The following is a 22,575-nucleotide window of genomic DNA, read 5'->3' on the forward strand; positions in this document are numbered from 1 at the left end:
GGTGCAGCGCTCTCTGTGGTTTGGTCTGACTCTCTGGCCACTGACTCAAAACAAAACCTCTGTGCTCTGCCTTTGTGGTTTCCTCTGTATGCACGCCTTTCATACGTCACCTGGTACCCCCCTCTCTGTCTCTATCTCTTTCTTCCTTTCACTCTCTCGCTCTCTCTCTCTCTCGCTCTCTCTCTCTCTCTCTCTCTCTCTCTCTCTCTCTCTCAAGCAATACTTAGGAGGGGTCAGAACTATGTGTGCTCTCTACATGCAATTATTTTCTAACAATAATAATACATATCTCTGCACTTAGATCAGAGGGCTGTCAGAAATCTTTCACTGGTAGTTTGAAATCTTTATAATCATGGTCTTTCTTTAGCCATTTGATTAACTTTCATTGAGCTCAAAACAACATTTGACATGTTCGTACAATAGGAGTTTAAACATTCTACAAACGTAAAAAATTGATTGAATCCCTAATAAATATAAGTAACCAATGACACCTCATGTTATAATTAGTCAGTAGTGGGATATCTAAATCCTGATAAACATGAATTCCTGCAAAATCTGCACAGTCCATGTGTATCAAGATTTCTTAACAGCCATGGAAATCACCTTAGGTTAAAATAATCACATTCAGTATTCAAATAATTGATAATGTAAACATTTAAAGATTTCATTCACTTTTTGTGTTTTGTGTGACAATGCAAGACTCTGTTATCTTCTTATGGCTTCCGCAAGATTACAGGGAACTGTGACATCACAGTATGAACATTCCACTGCGCTGTCCGTGGTTCTGAACTGAATAGCATCATCACCAAACTATATTTTTTGGTCATGTACGTAGGAAGCAAATAATTTTTTTTAGGCCACTTCTTTTTTTTTTTTTCCAGATTACAGAAGACAGGTGCACATTCCCCCCCACCCCCCCCCCCCCCCCCCCCCCCCCCCCCCCCCCCCCCCCACACACACACACATACACACACCATGCACACACACACACACACACACACGCAACCACACACATATACACCCACACACACACACACACACACACGCAGGCACACACGCACACACACATGCACCCACACTCATATACACCCAAACAGACACACACGGACACACAAACACACAAACACCCACGCACAAATGCACACACACACACACACACACACACACAGATTACACTGTAGTACGAATCGAGGTGCCGTTTCCAATGTGAAGTTATTCTCAAAGTAATCTATTTCAAACTTCATGAAGACTTCCACATGATTGCATTGTAAATAACTGGATTATTATTATTATTTGACCTTTATTAAGCAGGATGGTAAGTTCAGAACAAATTGTCATGTACAATGATGACCTGACAAGGTCATCACACATGAAAGAAAAATGGAAATAACGACAACGGTCTTCTTTTGTTGCACTGAGAGTGTTTATTAGCGGATGCTTGTGCAACTCTTGTGCACCCAACAATTTGCCTCATTAAACAGCCAATCAAATCTGCCCCTGACATGTGCCCTCCCACTGTTCAGTGAATCACTGGAAATTATCGCCTCAAGTCCTCCTATTATCTGTACAGTTTGAGTTTTACAGTGCAGAGGACAAGCAGGGTCTCAGGCAGAGGAGAGTCTCTAGAAGAGGAGAGTTCAGATACAGTGATGCCACCACTCTGTGCTGTTTTTCTGCTTTTCAGCAAAGTCTGTGAGTGTTTAACTGTTATTAACTTATCAGCCAAAATAACTCTACTCAAGGACTGTATAGAGGTTTTATGAACAGGTTGATGTTGTTTTCCTGCTGACACTGAGGTCGAAATATTGCTTTCTTTTTTTTTCCAGATGGTCTGCTCGGGAAGAATGTTAATCAGACTTACACGCTAGTGAGACCTCAGCTTGGAGACACTGTGACTCTCCCATGTTTCCATGCTGGCGATTTTGTGTCCTATGCCAGCTGGTTTAAGCAGCCTCTTGGAGAGAAGCCCCAGATTGTCGTAATAACATTGAACCCTAAATCAGGTGCTATATTTTCTAATGAGTTTAAAAACAATGAACGCTTCAGTGCTAAAGCAGCGGAGGGGAGCTTTAACCTGACTGTGTCACAAGTAGAGCCGTCTGATTCAGCCACATACTACTGCAGTATTACGCGCTACAATGAGATCAGCTTTGGAGATGGAACTACTTTAATGGTGACAGGTAAATTTAAAAATTATTTCCTTTTTCCATAACCATAATTTGTAATTGTAATTTGTCATTCTGTAGTTTAAATTGAAGCTCTGGGTATGTTTATTTATAGACTGGCACAGCAAAAAGAAATATGGATTCCATTTACAGTATGAAACAAACAACAACAAAGAACTCTAGAAAAAAGTGCATGTTCCAGAAATGTTATTAAAAATGCATCTCTGTAACTGTAAATGAGACCTTTCCATCACACTGATATTTATGACTTTATAAGTCTCTGTTTATAGGGACATTTTAGTCCAGTGCAAATCTACCATTTCCTAGCTGCATGATTTTTTGAGTAATTCAGAAACAAGGCATTAAAACCTGTTTCTATGAATCACAGTTTTTAAAAATTTACCTTTTTGCTTATAGTTCCAGTGTGTCCAGCATGTCATCTTTTTGTTGTTGTTAATATATTACTTGATTCTGCTTTAGTGAAAAAAATATTGATTTACAAATTAATATTTAATTTAATACAACGGTTATAATTTCTTGTATAGTAAAATACATATGGTTGTAGAGGTAGTCAATAAACCTTTTTCACATAACAATGCTTTTGGAGACTGCATTGGCCACATGGCACTTAAGTCATCTTCCATCCACTGAAGCCCCCGCTCGACCCTCAGTACCTTTGCAGCCTTCCTCTCTGCATGTTTTTGTGTCTGACTAACAGTTCTGAGATTGTGGACTGAGAACATTTCCAACAACGGCCACAGCTTCCGTTTGGTTCATAAAATTTAACGTTTAAATTGTCGTAAAATTGAAGCAGTCAACATTTTTGGAACCTTCCTTTTAGCTGTCATGTTAAAGAAAACATACGCTTGTTAAATCTTGTTTAAATGCTCATTTTAATGGCAGCTGCACAATCTATATGCAAGGATTGATATTAAATTCAATTTGTCCTTATAATTGTCTCCAGTCGACAATTTTGCATTGCATTGAAATGAGTATAAACCTTTAACAGGGTCAGAGTCACACGGCAGGACAGTAGTACTGCAGCAGCCCGAGTCTGAGTCAGTGCATTCTGGAGACTCTGTGACTCTGCAGTGTTCAGTACACACTGAGACCTGTGCAGGAGAACACAGTGTGTACTGGATCAGACAGGGCTCAGGAGAGTCCCCTCCAGGAATCATTTCCACCCATGGAACCAGGAGTGATGAGTGCCAGAGGAGCTCTGGGGCTGTGTCTCCCACACAGAGCTGTGTCTACAACTTCTCCAAGAGGAACCTCAGCACCTCTGATGCTGGGACTTACTACTGTGGTGTGGCCACCTGTGGGGAGATCCTGTTTGGGAACGGGACCAAACTGAATGTTGACGGTAAGCTCATTTAAATGTATGTACGATTTAATAGCACAGTTAGTATAGATTCACATTCGTTATTTAACTAATAAGGAAAATATTTAGATTTTAACATAATTTTGATTGTAGCAACATCTCAACTTCATTCACAAAATCCTAAACAAATATTTATATTTCAGGAGGTGAATTATCCAGGCTTGTCTGGCTCTCGATCATACGGACTGGAGTTCTCTGTTGCATGTTGCCCATATTTGTCCTCATCTATTGCAAAAAGGCATAAATAATAATGCTAATATGGGATTCATATCATTATATCAGCCTGTGCGTCATGTTCACATTAATATCTCCTTCTGGGTATTCTTTTTCTCCTTTCTCTTGTTATTCAAAATTTTTTTTCCCACAGAACAATACCTGTTCACAAATTCACCAGGTGTATTAATCCTAATGTGCTGTTCTGATAATGTTGGCAGAACAGCCTGAGACAGCTGATGTTACTCAAACAATGTAATGGAATTAAACTTAATTCAAGTCATTTGAAATGCATGGTTATGATTATGTTCCTGATCCAGTACTCTGAACTTTTTGAACACAGACAGTTATAGCGGAAAGGATTTTGTCAAATTTAGTCAGAAACTGTAAGTACAAGCAACATTTCTTTCAGACTATGGTAGCTGCTGGCTCTTCATGAAGATGCGTTATTTTGGGCTGTTTGAGGAATCAAATGCATTCTTAGAGAAAACACGCACTTTGGAAAAAAAACTGCTATTCCAACATCTCAACAGAATTATTACACATCACACACATAAGATAATGACTCAATGATACAAATGAAAATATATTTCAGTACAGAAAGTTCATGAACAGAACTTTGATACTGAGAGCTAATGGTTTGCAAACAGTAGCTTAAACATACAGATGAGACACAGTAACAGAATCTTAAGACTGTTATCTCCATTCCTGTTTTTACAACAGAAATGTATCATAGTGTGGTGCAGCCAATATTTTCTGTATTGGAAAAAAAAATGTACTGATCAGTAACAGCAAAAGCTCATGCTTAACCTCCTATCACATATTCATGCAAAGTGTATCTTATTGACATTTATTCATTTCCTCTAAGAGTTAATGCTAAATGCATAGAGGGCTGTGCCTTTAAAATTATTCCAGACAATTTGACAAAATGATTTAAGTCTAATAATGCGATGAGAGTTTAATTACTCTGTGGTAAAAAGGTATTCTCCCCAGCAGTGGTACTTCCGGCTTGGTCAGACGTTCCTACGAACACAGTTGGCAGTGTTCGCGGGTGGGAAGCCGGTGAGGGTATGAGTCCTGATTGTTGCATTAGCGACTCCTAATAATGCGATGAGTGTATAATTATTCTGTGGTAAAAAGGTGTTCTCCCTGCATTAAGCATAAGGTTAATGGCCTGCGACTGAATTAGTGTCAATCACTTCCTACATTTGGAGCCCTGCCCCACACAAGGCCATGATTTTATTTGTCAACAGACGGAATAGGCCAGGGGTGGCCAACCCAGATCCTGGAGAGCCGCAGGGTCTGCTGGCTTTTGTTTTTACTCTGCACTTAATTGATCAATTAAAGCAGTTGATTACACAGGTTACTCATCTCATCTGGTTTATTTTGTCTAAGTCGTTGTTGTATTTAAGGTTAAATACAAAAACCTGCAGACCCTGCGGCTCCCCAGGACCACGGATGGCCACCCCTGTAATAGGCCATTGGTTGCTAAGCAGAGCACTTCGCTGGAAATTGGGAAGACTATTCTCACATTAGAATGATACCTCAGTCAGTCTCATTCGCATAATTTAATACTCATAATAATAATAATAACTCAATAATAACAACAAACAAAACAACAGCACAGTTACTGGTGTTCAATCCAGTGAGCATAAGCCAAACTGATCTATATATGGTATGTACAGTACAGCCACACAAGCAATGAACTGCATTTGTTGTGGAATTCTATGAAGCTCTGATTCCAGATCCCTCAAGAATGGAAGTTTTGTGGCTTGATGTTCATGCTCTCACCCGCCCCCTGGTGTCAGGAGCTGGGAATGCACCCGTTCTCTGAGGAAGAGCGGTGAACATGTACTCAGCTGCTGTGTAGCATTAATCACACTGGACCCATTCTTTTGCATTTCACAGAGATGCCTGTGTTCTGTGACCATGATTCACATTATAATGTAATTTGTCAAAAAGTCAAACAGAATGGGCTGCAGGTAGTATGGCGATGGGGATGGTAGGGTCACAGTTATTCTGCTTGTGTATCTTAAGAGACAAACTCTCAGAACATTTCCATGAAATACATACATTTTTATGGCTGTCAGAAACTCTCTTGTTTAAGGGTAAAAGAATAAAATGGAGGCACTCAATGTCACATGGAGAGAAACTTCGGCTGATATGCTTCCTGCTCTGAGTTCACTGCGCTGCTTATTGCTTCTGAAGGCTTTTGCAAACGGCTCTCTCTTTCACTACCAGAAAAATGTGTTTGTCTGTTTCAAACTGCTCTGTTGTGGTGACAGGGGAGGTCCAGTTATTTTCCACTCACAGCCTAATACATTCAGCTCTACACACACCAGAGCTGCACAGGAAGACTGACCTGCAGCTCCTCCCTCTCTCAGCGCTGAAACCACACTGACGCTTCAATCAAATTCACCCGCCTCAGACCTCAGACCACCTTTCCATTGCAACAGACCAGACAAGAGAGGCCTAGAAAACAGTGCCTTTATATTTAAACAAAAAAAAAAAAGTAAATATCTGTCCCCATGTTACCAAATATAGTACAAAAATTGCAGGGACAAAAAGTCAGTATTGCTTTCTATAATTAAAGAGGGCTTTACACGTTTCTATTTTACATTCATCATCATTTGCATGTTTTATGCTGTTGCTTCTTAGTTGCATTATGATGCAAAAGCGAAGTCATCATAACCTTCTTTTTCAAGGCATGTAGTTCAAAGTTTTACCAGTAGGCAGCAGCACAGTATAATATAAATGTGACATTTTGATGATGATAAATTATAACATTATGATCTGAAACTTTTGAAAGTCACAACGTATTGGTCTGATTTTGCTGATCTGGACATATTCTTTAGCACCTATGAAATTTTTGATGTACTACTTGCAATGTTGAATATCATTATACGTAAAATGCTCAGTGAAGTGCACCTCATTAAAAGATTTAAATATTCCTTCAATAAGTCATAAAAAAAAAATGAAATGATGTGATGAAGTTTTTCAGTACAAACATCTTCAGATGCATTGAATCAGTCAGCATCTGGATCCTTTCCCTTCTTTTTCTGCCCTGATGATACATTCTATGGTCATGTGACCAGCTGTAGTGTCATGGGACATGAAAGAGCTCTTGACTCATTCAGGCCCTGCAGTCTGCATAATGAATGTATGTGCTGAGTGAGGTATGGAGCAGAATGGATTAATATGAAACGACCCTTGAACCACGGGGGTTTTGTATATAACTGGGTGTGAGTACATGGGTGAGGGAAAAGTGTGTGTGTGTATGTGTGTGCGTGTGTGCGTGTGTGTGCGTGTTTGTTTGTTTGTTTGTTTGGATTTTAAATGAACTCACCACCAAAGAGAGCAGTATCCCTGCAAATTAATTTCCATTGAGCACTGAGGGTTGGGGATGGGGCATTGTCAGTATTAACTATAGACTGTTAATGTTTTTGTTTCCTGTTTATGACCTCTTTCCCTTTGAGAGCACGCTAGAGATCACGCTTTGACACCAGCTTGCTGGTCAGTGGGGGTGTTTTTTGCACAATGCTGCAGGTGCAGCTCTCTCTGTGGTTTGGTCTGACTCTCTGGCCAGTGACTCAAAACAAAACCCCTGTGCTCTGCTTGTGGCATGCACCCCTTTCATACGTTACCTAGTACTCTCTCTCTCTCTCTCTCTCTCTCTCTCCCTCTCCCTCTCCCTCTCCCTCTCTCTCTCTCTCTCTCTCTCTCTTTCTCTCTCTCTTTCTCTTTCTCTTTCTCTCTCTCTCTCTCTCTCTCTCTCTCTCTCTCTCTCTCTCTCTCTCTCTCTCTCTCTCTCTCGATACTCAGGAGAGGTCAGAATTATGTGTGCTCTCCGCACGCAATTCCTTTCTAACAATAATAATACATATCTCTGCACTTAGATCAGAGGGCTGTCAGAAATCTTTCACTGGTAGTATGAAATCTTTATAATCATGGTCTTTCTTTAGCCATTTGATTAACTTTCATTGAGCTCAAAACAACATTTGACATGTTCGTACAATAGGAGTTTAAACATTCTACAAATGTAAACATTTTGATTTAATCCCTAATTAAGATTAATATCCAATGACACCCCCTGTTATAATTAGTCAGCAGTGGGACATCTAAATCCTGATAAACATGAATTCCTGCTAAATCTGCACAGTCCATGTGTATCAAGCTTTCTTAACTGCCATGGAAATCACCTTAGGTTAAAATAATCACATTCAGTATTCAAAAAAGAGAAAATGTAAACACTGAAAGATTTCATTCACTTGTGTTTTGACAATGCAAGACCCTGTTATCTTCTTATGGCTTTCTCAAGATTACAGGGAACTGTGACATCACAGTATGAACATTCCACTGAGCTGTCCATGGTTCTGAACTGAATAGCATCATCACCAAATTATATTTTTGGGTCAGGTATGTAGGAAGCAAATAATTTTTTTTAGGCCACTTCTTTTTATTGTTTCCAGATTACAGAAGACAGATGCACACACAACACACAACCACACGCACACACACACACACACAACCATACACGCATACACACACACAACCTCACAGTCATATATACACACACACACACACACATACGCGCAGGCACACACACACACACATGCACCCACACTCATATACACCCACACAGACACACACACACACACAAACACCCAAGCACAAATGCACAAATGCACACACACACACACACACACACACACAAACACAGATATTACACTGTAGTACGAATCGAGGTGCCGTTTCCAATGTGAAGTTATTCTCAAAGTAATCTATTTCAAACTTCATGAAGACTTCCACATGATTGCACTGTAAATAACTGGATTATTATTATTATTTGACCTTTATTAAGCAGGATGGTCAGTTCAGAACAAATTCTCATTTGCAATGATGACCTGAAAATGTCATCACACATGAAAGAAAAATGGAAATAATGACAACGGTCTTTTTTTGTTGCACTGAGAGTGTTTATCAGCGGACGCTTGCGCAACTCTTGTGCACCCAATAATTTGCCTCATTATACAGCCAATCAAATCTGCCACTGACATGTGCCCTCCTACTGTTCAGTGAATCACTGGAAATTATCACCTCAAGTCCTCCTCTTATCTGTACATATCTGAGTTTTACAGCGCAGAGGACAAGCAGGGTCTCAGGCAGAGGAGAGTCTCCAGAAGAGGAGAGTTCAGATACAGTGATGCCACCACTCTGTGCTGTTCTTCTGCTTTTCAGCAATGTCTGTGAGTGTTTAACTGTTATTAACGTATCAGCCAAAATAACTCTACTCAAGGACTGTATAGAGGTTTTATGAACAGGTTGATGTTGTTTTCCTGCTGACACTGAGGTTGAAATATTGCTTTCTGTTTTTTTCCAGATGGTCTGCTTGGGAAGGATGTTGATCAGCCTTACGCGCTGGTGAGAGCTCAGCTTGGAGACAATGTGACTCTCCCATGTTTCCATGCTCAAGATTTTGTGTCCAGTGCCAGCTGGTTTAAGCAGCCTCTTGGAAAGAAGCCCCGGATTATAGCAATAACAATGAACCCTGAATCAGGTGCTATATTTTCCAATGAGTTTAAAAACAGCACACGTTTCAGTGCCAAGACAAAACAGGGGAGCTTTAACCTGACTGTGTCACGAGTAGAGCCGTCAGATTCAGCCACATACTACTGCAGTATTACACGCTACAGTGGGATCAGCTTTGGAGATGGAGCTACTTTAATGGTGACAGGTAAATTAAAAATGATTTCCTTTTTCCATAACCGTAATTTGTAATTGCAATTTGTCATTCTGTAGTTTAAATTGAAGCTCTGGGTATGTTTATTTATAGGCTGGCACAGCAAAAAGAAATATGGATTTCACCTTTTTTTTTTTTTACAAATTACAAATTTACTAATTAATATTTAATTTAATACAATTAAATGATTTTACTATAATTTCTTGTATAGTAAAGTACGTATGGTTTTAGAGGTAGTCAATAAACCTTTTTCACATAACAATGCTTTTGGAGACTGCATTGGCCACATGGCACTTAAGTCATCTTCCATCCACTGAAGTGCCCGCTCGACCCTCAGTACCTTTGCAGCCTTCCTCTCTGCATGTTTTTGTGTCTGACTAACAGTTTTGAGATTGTGGACTGAGAACAACGGCCACAGCTGTGGTTCATAAAATTTAATCGTAAAATTGAAGCAGTCAACATTTTTGGAACCTTTCTTTTAGCTGCCATGTTAAAGAAAACATACGCTTGTTAAATCTTGTTTAAATGCTCATTTTAATGGCAGCTGCACAATTTATATGCAAGGATTTAAATTCAATTCAATTTGTCCTTATAATGGTCTCCAGTCGACAATTTTGCATTGCATTGAAATGAGTATGAACCTTTTACAGGGTCAGAGTCGCACGGCAGGACAGTAGTGCTGCAGCAGCCCGAGTCTGAGTCAGTGCAGCCAGGAGACTCTGTGACTCTGCAGTGTTCAGTACACACTGAGACCTGTGCAGGAGAACACAGTGTGTACTGGTTCAGAAAGGGCTCAGGAGAGTCCCCTCCAGGAATCATTTACACCCATGGAACCAGGAGTGATGAGTGCCAGAGGAGCTCTGGGGCTGTGTCTCCCACACAGAGCTGTGTCTACAACTTCCCCAAGAGGAACCTCAGCCCCTCTGATGCTGGGACTTACTACTGTGCTGTGGCCACCTGTGGGGAGATCCTGTTTGGGAACGGGACCAAGCTGGGCATAGAGGGTAATCCATAAATAGACCCGCCCCATCCATCCCCCCCTTACACACACACACATTTTGGACTGCGATACCCCATTAGACTAATACAACCCCAAACAGGGTGAGCTCTTTCAAGGTCCTAAATAGACTTCAAAACATTGGGTTGCACTGCACTCAAGAATTTCCTTAGTTGTTATGAAAATAATAAGAAATCTTCACGGTTCTTCACATCATGAATTGGGCAGGAGAGGATCTATGTTACAATGGTCAATTTAGAATGTTGTAATTTCAGTTTTCAAATGCCTCTAGCCCGATTTTCTACCTGACTGGGGCAGATCATATTTGCCCAATGAAAATAAAGTAACAGACTGGCTGTACCTGCACTTGAATTTTATTGTTTTTTATTTCAGGGGAACCGAAGACAGTCTCTTTCATAATTCTCAGCATCCCTTGTGTGGCGTTGGCTTTGAGCCTGATTGTGATCGCCGCTCTTCTCCGCAGTTGGAAGAAACGAAAAGTTTGTGAGCACTGTACAGGTGAGTGATGTTAGCAGATAGAAAACGCTGTGTACTCTGTAAATGTGAGTTATATTAGCAGATATAAAAGGTTGTGCACTCTGTAAAAGTGAGTTATATTAGCTGATAGAAAGCTGTGTAAAAGTGAGTTATATTAGCTGAAATAAAAGGTTGTGTACTCTGTATCTGAGCTATATTAGCGGATAGAAAGCTCTGTAAAAGTGAGTTAAATTAACTGATAGAAAAGGCTGCGCACTGTGTGAAAGCAATATGCTTTTTTCTTTTCTGAAAAAATGAAGAGCCCTACAAGAAATGGGTTTTATTTCTGCAGCCCACGGGCACTGCAATATCAAAAGAGTATGAGAGGGCTATAGAGTCTAATGTTAGTGCACAGTAGCTCAGTTTTACAATGATATTACACATTGAACGATCTTCAGGTTTAACTATATGACGATAAACCCTAGTTTACGTTGCATTCTTTCTTTTTTGTCTGGTAGTGTAATGTTACTGCTGTAACCGGCTCTAACCTAGCTAGCGATGAGGAACCGGCCCTAACCTAGCTAGCGATGAGGAACCGGCTCTAACCTAGCTAGCGACGAGGAACCAGCTCTAACCTAGCTAGCGACGAGGAACCAGCCCTAACCTAGCTAGCGACGAGGAACCAGCTCTAACCTAGCTAGCGACGAGGAACCAGCTCTAACCTAGCTAGCGATGAGGAACCGGAATCTAACCTAGCTAGCGACGAGGAACCAGCTCTAACCTAGCTATTGATGAGGAACCGGCTCTAACCTAGCTAGCGACGAGGAACCAGCTCTAACCTAGCTAGCGATGAGGAACCGGCCCTAACCTAGCTACCGATGAGGAACCGGAATCTAACCTAGCTAGCGACGAGGAACCGGCTCTAACCTAGCTAGCGATGAGGAACCGGCCCTAACCTAGCTAGCGATGAGGAACCGGCTCTAACCTAGCTAGCGATGAGGAACCGGATCGAACCTAGCTAGCGATGAGGAACCGGCTCTAACCTAGCTAGCGATGAGGAACCGGCTCTAACCTAGCTAGCGATGAGGAACCGGCTCTAACCTAGCTAGCGACGAGGAACCGGCCCTAACCTAGCTAGCGACGAGGAACCGGCTCTAACCTAGCTAGCGATGAGGAACCGGCCCTAACCTAGCTAGCGGACATGAATACTAATGAGTGCAGGATACACGCCCACCCTGTCCTGTCACAAAATATCTAATGATGTTTATTACAATTTAATGGTTAATAATTGGGTTAAAAACTTGAAAGAAATATTAAGAAGACAATCAATTGCCACTTCTGGGAAATATAATCACAATTTGAATCCAGTTGCCTGGAACTTTAAAATAGAAACGTTTTGCAGATAACTTTCAAGCTCCATTCCACTTGTCCTATAGTGCATGTTAAATTAATCATAAAACATTTATCAATATTTTAAAATATTCTCATCTTCAAACAGGTAACAATCTTCAGAAAAGCCGGCTTGACACCACCGACGATCCAAGAGAACAGGTGTGAAAGATGCTTACTACATCCGTTCAAAACTTCCCACAAAGCCATGAGGCTTGAAACAGAGCTTTCCATATTCTATCATATTGTGTTAAGTATGCTAATATATACTCTGGATACATACATTTTTAACTGACTATTTTCCAAAAGGTTGAAAGAGCAAACAACCACTTATGAATTTTATGAACTGAATTATTGAAAATGAACAAGGAAGAAATATATTCATTTTTACCAGCATTGTGCCATAGCAGTCGTACAGCTCGTGGTAATCTGGGCGGTAATCTGTGGTATAAGGGGTAAGGAGCTGGTCTTGTAACCTAAAAAAAATATCACCAGTTCGATTGCCAGGCAAGACACTGCCGTTGTACCCTCGAGCAAGGTACTTAACCTCCATTGTTTCAGTATACATCCAGCTGTATAAATGGATGCAATGTAAATGCTGTGTAAAACGTTGTCTCAGTCGCTCTGGATAAGAGCGTCTGCCAAACGCCTGTAATTTAAATGTTATCTTTGCCCTTACAAACTCCCGTCATGGTTTCTGTTTTCGCCTGCCTTCCCACAGTGCTCTACTGAGGACGCGCTGAACTACGCCGCTCTGAGGTTCAGTGAAAAGAACACAAAAGCCAGGCCCAAGAGGAGAGACCAGCGGGAAGACCTCGTCTATTCCGACGTGAGAACTCGAGACTGGAGCTGAAAGCTTTTCTGAAGGTATCCAACAAAGATCGCGGAAGAAAACTTTGTCTAACTGGAGTGAACGCACATTGGAGTTTTGGCAGCGGCAGTGCGGCTGTACTGTATGCCCTTGCTTTATCTGAAAGCTTTAATTTTGGGTGACTAACATTTACCTATGCCGAATATTTGCTGACGCGATTCAAGTTGAGTGCGTTTTATTTTCCATGCACCTGCAGGAAAAATAGCTGCAAGTTAAACTCATTTTTATTAGAAAGAAAACAATGGCCCAATTTTGATTTTCTTTTTTTTTGTTCCACTTCCTGTCAGTTCAACCAACAATTCAAGCTTCTGAGTTACTTTCTTCCCTTTTGACATTTTCATTTTGTCATTTGCCTCTGACGCATTGACACATTGGCAATGCAAGTATATGTTTTATTTTCTATGTACCTGTAGGGAAAATAGCTGTAAGTTATGTTTGAATTTTTATTTGTAATATTCCTTTGGCTTACGTATGTGATGGCTGACTTCTTTTTTGTGAAGGAAACTGTTAGAGTGCACTATTGTGTGTACATGACAAATGATCATGTTTTACCATATTGTCTTTAACTGAATGGCTGCTTAGTCCTGGACTAAACTGAGTTTTGTATTATGTATTGCTTTGTATTATGTACTGGCCCATAATTTAAAAAAAATTATCTCCTGAATAAAATGAAATGAAACATGCCTAAATCATCATCATCATTATTATTATTATTATTATTACTATTATTTATGTATTGTATCCTAAAAATCATCTTCATCATCATCATCATCATCATTGCCTTCATCATCATCAGCATCAGCATCAGCTTCATCATTATCATCGTCACCACCACCACCACCAGCATTGTCATTGTCATCGTCATCATTGTCATCACCACCATCATCATTTTTTGTTTGATTGATCAACTTCTAACCACCGTTATGTTATGAAGGTTAATGAGTGAGCTGGCTTGAATCACCATCTACAGTTGGAACCCAACCCACACAAGATAATGATTTGACTTGTCACAAGAAGTCATTTATTTCTGGGCGAAGATGTCAGAGAGTCATCCTGTTCAGGCTCATGGTATCATAAGGTTTTTTAGCTTGACGAGTATGTCCAATAACAGGTATCCATGAAGCCGTATGCATCATGAGAATGTAAGAAAAGGCAAACGCTGAGTTTGAACACGAGTGAAACAGAATTATGTGCCTACTGTGCAGCCACAGAATTATGTGCCTACTGTGCAGCCACACTCACACAAGTGGACTCAGAAATCAGGGCAAGATGGTGTAAAAAAAAAAAAAAAATAGAACATCACTGAATAACAGGAATTGTACATACAGCATTTTCAGAACCGCACTGGATTACACTGCACAGCACAAACTTGCCCTCAAATGGCATAAGAGTTCCACCCGCTCGGGGCGCAGCAGGTTTCAGGGGGGCCATCACGGCAGCCGTAGGAAATTGGCCCACTCTCAGTGACGGTGATCAACAGTAAAATGGAGCAAAGAAGACAATGGCCCAATTTTCATCTTTTTTTTGTTGTTCCACTTCCTGTCTGTTTAACCAATGGTTTGAGCTTCTGGGTTAGTTTCACCCCCTCCTGACATTTTTATTCCTGTCAATTGCCTCAGACACAGAGCACAGAAGCCCAGCCGGAGGAGTGGGAGAAAGATGTGTGCGATTAGAATCTGCCTGTGCGTGCTGGTTCTCGGGAAGTTGTGTAAGTGCTGCTTCTATGGACAGTGCTGGGTTTCACCGTGGCAACATGAAAAAAAAAAACTAAAACAAAAAAATCAACAAACAGACAAAACCGGGCCACAGGAGTTATGTCATGCGCCTTGAATATGGAGTTAAATAGTTCAATTCAAACGTGCAGCTACAACCGGCTTGTTTGAATCAGGACCTAACATTGATCCCTTCTTGTGTGCTGATAGCTTGTATGTTTGAAATTTAACTGACTGGAATTGTTGTTTCCTTGTGAAGTGCTCTGGGACACCAACATGAGGGGCACTATATAAGAGCTTCATGAATTTAATTATGTGTTACATCAGAGGAGCTTGACAGAAAAAGTTGGGTTGTTCTAAACTAAATGGTCAGATACTTTCTCAGATTTATCTCATTTGTGAAATTGTGGTTCTTTTGAGCATGTACTTGGATATAAATTTATGCATCCCGTCTTTTCTCTCTCGTCTTTTAGATCGGACACAGACCGAAGGCTTAGCTCAGCCAGTTCTCCTGCTAACAGCTCAGCTTGGAGACACTGCAACGCTGCGGTGCTTCTTTGCTAAAGAGAAAACCGCAATCAAAGTATTGTTCAAGCAAACTGTGGGCCACACACCTGAGCTCGTATTGTCATCAGTTAAATATGGAAATGATGTCACCTTTTACAGTGAGTTTAAAGATGACCCACGCATTACAGCTCACATGCACAATGGAATACTGAATTTAATCATCTCCAAAACCCAACCATCAGACTCAGGGATGTATTACTGTGGGAAAATGTATTCAACAACCGTGGAGTTTGATAAAGGAATGTTTCTTATACTACAAGGTATGGAAATTAAATACTTTTACTTTGATATTTTTTTAATAACCTGATTGGGTTATACAGTGAGCTCCAAAATATCTGGGACAACATCGTGGTATTTTCTTTCTTGATTTGGCTCTGTTCTCCTCAGTTTATGATTTGCAATCAGACAATTCATGTGTGGTTAAAGTGCACACTCTCAGCTTTTATTAAAGGTCATTTTTTATATACTTTGGTTTCACCATGAAGAAATTACTTTTTATACTTAGCCGCCCCATCTCAGTGTGGCATATTGTGTGGGACTTAATGTTATGCAAATTAAAACAGTCATGTTTAGTACTTTGTCGTATGTCTTAAGTAGTGCCGTCAGCATATAAAACGCATGTTCAATAGGATTCAGATCAGATTCAGATGTTAGCATTGAAAAGTGCCTTTGCTGCTTTAGCAGTATGTTTGGCATCATTGTCTTGCTGTAGGATGAAGTGCCGTCCAATGAGTTTGAAGGCATTTGGTTGAGCAGACAAGATGCTCTCAGATGCTCTCAGCAGCTACATCACCAGTGAGCCAGTATCTGTGGCAGGCATACATGGCCAAACCACAAGGCCCCCACCACCATGTATGATAGATAAGGGGGTGCTTTGGATCTCTGGGCAGTTCTTTGTGTTTTTGTCCCAAACAAGATTAAGCTCACTGTATAACTAGACCTTTTACTGCATAATCAAAATGAACCTTTTACAGGGTCAGAGTCACACAGCAGGACAGTAGTACTTCAGCAGCCCGAGTCTGAGTCAGTGCAGCCAGGAGACTCTGTGACCCTGCAGTGTACAGTACACACTGAGACCTGTGCAGGAGAACACAGTGTGTACTGGTTCAGACAGGGCTCAGGAGAGTCCCCTCCAGGAATCATTTACACCCATGGAAACAGGAGTGATGAGTGCCAGAGGAGCTCTGGGGCTGTGTCTCCCACACAGAGCTGTGTCTACAACTTCCCCAAGAGGAACCTCAGCCTCTCTGATGCTGGGACTTACTACTGTGCTGTGGCCACCTGTGGGGAGATCCTGTTTGGGAACGGAACCAAGCTGGATGTTAAGGGTAAGAAAAAATGCAATCACATAGTAAAAAGTATTGTCTTTGTTCATGCTTTTTTTTTTTTTTTTTTTCTAGCAAGGCTAAAGAATGATGTTTTTAATCATTTCAACCATTAGAGCATACAGGCTTCATCTGATATTTTTGGATTATTGTTTAACGTTTGCTAATTTATTTTTACGTTGTAAATTGTGAATAGTTTTCCATCCCTAATTTTTATTCTCATGCAGATCAGTTCTTTGGATGGGTGTCACTGTCAATGTCTTGTTATTCTCTTATTAAAATTTCTCATGAAGGGTGCTATACTAAATTTTGTTTTAAAATTTCAGGGAATGAACATCTGCCTCTTTATTGCTTGGTGGGAGCTCTGGCGTTGAGTGTGATCTTAAACATTGTCCTTGCTCTGAACAGAAGAAAAAGCTGTGAGAATTGCAAAGGTAAGAGACCAAGTTATCAATAAGTGGTGCATGTCACAGGTATTTTTTTTTGCAATGTTTGCAATCAAATTATTTGTTAAATCACATCAGACAAGTATGAAAGATAAAGGGTGTTTGATGTAAAGTTGCGTTTTCAAATTCGACAATAATTTTGTCAGCTGCATGCAAGGCAATTTCATAAATAGCACACAGAAATAGTCATATATAGTGACAGTTCTGTAAAACAACATCAGGTGAAGTTGCTCCATTGTTGCAAAAGGGTGTCTCACAACACTTTTAGGAATATTATATGCACAGATCACATGAAAAAGCAAGTCAAATCTTGAATTGTTTTTGCTTAAACTTCAGTATTTAACCCAAAATTATATTTTATGGTTCTATTTTTTTATGCATTTGTGTTTGGTACCGTGCTGGCACTAAGTAAATTATAGGCACAACAGCTGTGATGTGACAAACCCTCGATTATGAAAATAAAAGTGCTCTTGAGCAAAAGCCAGTAAAAAGCAGTAAAAGAGAATGCAGAGTAAGCAGAATCTTTTGGCCTTCAAATAAATAAAAATGTTTTTCAGGAGATATGTAATCGCAATTGAACCCCTATTCCCTGATTATATAATAGACGTATTCCTCAGATATACTTACCACATCTTATCAGATATGTATAGCAACTAACCGTCCAACTGTCGCAAATATAATTTACAAAATGAAAAACACTACTACCACAACTGCTACTGTTACAGTGAATATTAATAATGATAATAATAATAATAATAATAATAATAATAGAAGAAGAAAAATAAAAGAACAATAGCTTTATTTTCAGACAACCACCAGTGGTTTACATTTTCTTTTTACTGAAACAGGAGCTGCATCAACGAACCACGTGTCCAGAGAAGACTTGTCAAGCGAACAGGTACAAATACTATTTTGTGAAAAAGATTTTAAGGCAACTAACTAACTAACTAACTAAATGAATTAAAGTCAATTTCTGTGGTGAATATTCTCCTAAATGATAATAAGAATGAGGAGTAATCCTATGTGGTGTGTCATGTTTTTCCTTTTAGTATGAAGAGGAAGCAATGAATTACGCTGCTTTGACTTTCACCACCAAGAAACCCAAAGTGAGGCGGAACAAGAGGGAAGTGGAGAAAGAAACGGTTTACTCCGATACGAGATTTAGAGACCGCGAGTGAAGCTTTCCGTGAAAATTCGTCTTCATCACAAGAATAATCACTGTTTATCAAACATTTTTTCACTAGCATTGGTGAACATAATAATGTGTGGCTGTAAATGACATAGACCTACGGGATTTTCCTTTTTTTAAACTAAGAGCTTGTGCTTGTTAAATTCTGCTGTTTTTTAATGTTTTTTTTTTTTTAAATAAACAAAGTAAAACTGCAAAAACATTGTACACTGATGCGCTTGTGTGGCTTGTCTGTTAAATGGTGCTCGTTGTTGCTGAGCCTAGCTTGGTTTAGGGCAGTAGCGTAGTACAGGGAACAGTAGTTACTGTAGGGAACAGGACGTGCAACTCGATTCTCAGGTGATGCACTGCCCTTCTACCCTTGAGCAAGGCTGTTAACCCCAATGACTTCAGCATATAAACCTATCTGTGCAACATTAATTTGTGTTACACGTGTAAAATTGTGTGCGGAACTCTGGGTAAAAGTGTGCTGTTAACCTTCGCTTCTGAAATGTCCAAAAATTTAGATAAAAGTATTTTACTTGGTTGCTTGGCGGTAACTTCGAGTGCGATTATAAATCGTTGTTTGCATCCAGAACAAGAGGAAAAAGCTTTGAGAATGCACAGGTTTTCTACAGCTAATTTATTCATTAATTAACCATTTATTGCATGCATATAGTCTGATATCATTATTATCAGTATTTTAGCTACTTTAAATTGCACACTAATGTTACCAGGGATTCAATCACTTCTGGCTCTACAGTAAATTGGGTAAATATTCAGCTGTTTGTGTTGCTGCAGAAGTAATCTTTGTGAATGATTACACATGGACATGTTGAAAGTCCGCAAATTAAATGAATCTCAATAATGGTTAGTGTTTCCCACTCCAGATTATGGACGTTGGCTGCTTAATAACTCCGTATATCAGACAGTCAGAGTATATGAATCTGATACATTTCTATCACAATGCATCTTGCTGTATGAATACTGACATGTAAAGTTTTAGAGGGATAATTGTACCACATGGAGAAGGCATGTAGAAATATGTCTGCACATCCATACCAGGGCTGGATCTGGCATAACTACCAATATGTGTCTGCCACTGCTTAGCCAGGGGATTTGGGTACTCTGCTGCATGTTTTATAACAACTAGACATGCTCTTTGAAGGCCGAGGCCTCTTGCTAGCAGAGCCCTTCCTGTACCTTCAGTAACCAAAGCACTTCCTGTATGCACAGCGACGCTTTCTTGCGCTCTCAGTTACTGATGCTGTGCTGTTCATTTTAGAACAACTGGGCACATGTTCAGACAGAATGACTCAGTGGCAGATTCCTTCCTGTGTACAGGGACAGAGCATGAACAGACTCTCACATGTTCATGCACTTCCTGCTGAGAAGCCTGTCAGGTGTTCACAGTGGCCGATAATCTAGAGAACAAGGAGAGAGTAATGCCCTTACCCAGACTTGCTCCTGTAAAGTATTTAGTTTTGACAGCATTAAATGATTACAATGGCCTTTGAATCTTACATGCGCAACATTACTGGTATTTTACCCCTCACCATATTCAAAGAACATCAATCACAATGTGTTTGTCTGTTTCAAACTGCTCTGTTGTGGTGACAGGGGAGGTCCACTTATTTTCCACTCACAGCCTTGTATATTCAGCTCTACACACACCAGAGCTGCACAGGAAGACTGACCTGCTGCACAGAGCTGTATTCACACCTTCCTCTCTCAGCGCTGAACCACACTGACGCTCCGATCAAATTCACCCGCCTCACACCTCAGACCACCTTTCCATTACAACAGACCAGACAAGAGAGGCCTAGAAAACAGTGCACTTTTATGTATAATCTGTCCCCAAGAGTTAAATATACACTCAATAAGTCATAAAACATTATCTCAGCGCTGAAACCACACTGACGCTCCGAACAAACTCACACCTCAGACCACCTTTCCATAACAACAGACCAGACAAGAGAGGCTTAGAAAACAGTGCCTTTATATTTAAACAAAAAAAAAAAAAAGTAAATATCTGTCCCCGTGTTACCAAATATGGTCAAAAATTGCAGGGACAAAAAGTCAGTATTGCTTTCTATAATTAAAGAGGGCTTTACACGTTTCTATTTTACATTCATCATCATTTGCATGTTTTATGCTGTTGCTTCTTAGTTGCATTATGGTGCAAAAGCGAAGTCATCATAACCTTCTTTTTCAAGGCATGTAGTTCAAAGTTTTACCAGTAGGCAGCAGCACAGTATACTATAAATGTGGCATTTTGATGATGATAAATTATAACATTATGATCTGAAACTTTTGAAAGTCACAACGTATTGGTCTGATTTTGCTGATCTGGACATGTTCTTTAGCACCTATGAAATTTTTGATGTACTACTTGCAATGTTGAATATCATCATACGTAAAATGCTCAGTGAAGTGCACCTCATTAAAAGATTTAAATATGCCTTCAATAAGTCATAAAAAAAATACTGAAATGTCGTGATGAAGTTTTTCAGTACAAACATCATCAGATGCATTGAATCACTCAGCATCTGGATCCTTTCCCTTCTTTTTCTGCCCATGGTCATGTGACCAGCTGTAGTGTCATGGGACATGAAAGAGCTCTTGACTCATTCAGGCCCTGCAGTATGCATAATGAATGTATGTGCTGAGTAAGGTGTGCAGCAGAATGGATTCAAATGAACCATGGGGGTTTTGTATATAACTGGGTGTGAGTACATGGGTGAGGGAGAAGTGTGTGTGTGTGTGTGTGTGCGTATGTGTGTGCGTGTGTGTGTGTATGTTTGTTTGTTTGTTTGGGTTTTAAATGAACTCACCACCAAAGAGAGCAGTATCCCTGCAAGTTAATTTCCATTGAGCACTGAGGGCATTGTCAGTATTAACTATAGACTGTTAATGTTTTAGTTTCCTGTTTATGACCTCTTTCCCTTTGAGAGCGTGCTAGAGATCACGCTCTGAGACCTGCTTTTCTGGTCTGAGGGGGGGCTTTTTTGCACAATGCTGGAGGTGCAGCTCTCTCTGTGGTTTGGTCTGACTCTCTGGCCACTGACTCAAAACAAAACCTCTGTGCTCTGCCTTAGTGGTTTCCTCTGTATGCACGCCTTTCATACGTCACCTGGTACCCCCCTCTCTGTCTCTATCTCTTTCTTCCTTTCACTCTCTCGCTCTCTCTCTCTCTCTCTCTCTCTCTCTCTCTCTCTCTCATACAATACTTAGGAGGGGTCAGAACTATGTGTGCTATCTACATGCAATTATTTTCTAACAATAATAGTACATATCTCTGCACTTAGATCAGAGGGCTGTCAGAAATCTTTCACTGGTAGTTTGAAATCTTTATAATCATGGTCTTTCTTTAGCCATTTGATTAACTTTCATTGAGCTCAAAACAACATTTGACATGTTCGTACAATAGGAGTTTAAACATTCTACAAATGTAAACATTTTGATTTAATCCCTAATTGAGATTAATATCCAGTGACACTCCCTGTTATAATTAGTCAGCAGTGGGATATCTAAATCCTGATAAACATGAATTCCTGCTAAATCTGCACAGTCCATGTGTATCAAGCTTTCTTAACAGCCATGGAAATCACCTTAGGTTAAAATAATCACATTCAGTATTCAAATAAGAGATAATGTAAACATTTAAAGATTTTATTCACTTGTGTTTTGACAATGCAAGACTCTGTTATCTTCTTATGGCTTCCTCAAGATTACAGGGAACTGTGACATCACAGTATGAACATTCCACTGAGCTGTCCATGGTTCTGAACTGAATAGCATCATCACCAATCTATATTTTTGGGTCAGGTATGTAGGAAGCAAATAATTTTTTTAGGCCACTTCTTTTTTTTGTTTCCAGATTACAGAAGACAGATGCACACACAACACACAACCACACGCACACACACACACACACACAACCATACACGCATACACACACACAACCTCACAGTCATATATACACACACACACACACATACGCGCAGGCACACACACACACACATGCACCCACACTCATATACACCCACACAGACACACACACACACACAAACACCCAAGCACAAATGCACAAATGCACACACACACACACACACACATACACA

The 22,575-nt window shown here is 40.1% G+C and overlaps 3 protein-coding genes across 3 annotated transcripts; all 3 read left to right on the forward strand.

Moving 5' to 3' along the window:
- Positions 1–1,581: 1,581 nt before the first annotated feature.
- Positions 1,582–4,037, forward strand: LOC118223807. The gene is made up of 4 exons (XM_035410800.1): positions 1,582–1,692; positions 1,827–2,180; positions 3,175–3,528; positions 3,690–4,037. Exons 1-4 carry the CDS (start codon positions 1,650–1,652, stop codon positions 3,788–3,790), a joined length of 852 nt encoding a protein of 283 aa, XP_035266691.1. The 5' UTR covers positions 1,582–1,649; the 3' UTR covers positions 3,791–4,037.
- A 4,844-nt stretch (positions 4,038–8,881) lies between these two features.
- LOC118223784 lies at positions 8,882–13,916 on the forward strand. Its single transcript, XM_035410771.1, has 6 exons — positions 8,882–9,005; positions 9,140–9,493; positions 10,150–10,503; positions 10,890–11,015; positions 12,472–12,524; positions 13,084–13,916. Exons 1-6 carry the CDS (start codon positions 8,963–8,965, stop codon positions 13,213–13,215), a joined length of 1,062 nt encoding a protein of 353 aa, XP_035266662.1. The 5' UTR covers positions 8,882–8,962; the 3' UTR covers positions 13,216–13,916.
- Positions 13,917–14,865: 949 nt separating this feature from the next.
- On the forward strand, positions 14,866–18,611 carry LOC118223789. Its single transcript, XM_035410776.1, has 6 exons — positions 14,866–14,941; positions 15,419–15,772; positions 16,487–16,840; positions 17,164–17,271; positions 18,132–18,181; positions 18,333–18,611. The coding sequence occupies exons 1-6, from the start codon at positions 14,893–14,895 to the stop codon at positions 18,459–18,461; spliced, it is 1,044 nt and encodes a 347-aa protein (XP_035266667.1). The 5' UTR covers positions 14,866–14,892; the 3' UTR covers positions 18,462–18,611.
- The last annotated feature ends 3,964 nt before the right edge of the window (positions 18,612–22,575 follow it).

Source organism: Anguilla anguilla, chromosome 3 (assembly GCF_013347855.1).
Source record: "Anguilla anguilla isolate fAngAng1 chromosome 3, fAngAng1.pri, whole genome shotgun sequence".
Classification (NCBI taxonomy): Eukaryota; Metazoa; Chordata; class Actinopteri; order Anguilliformes; family Anguillidae; genus Anguilla; species Anguilla anguilla.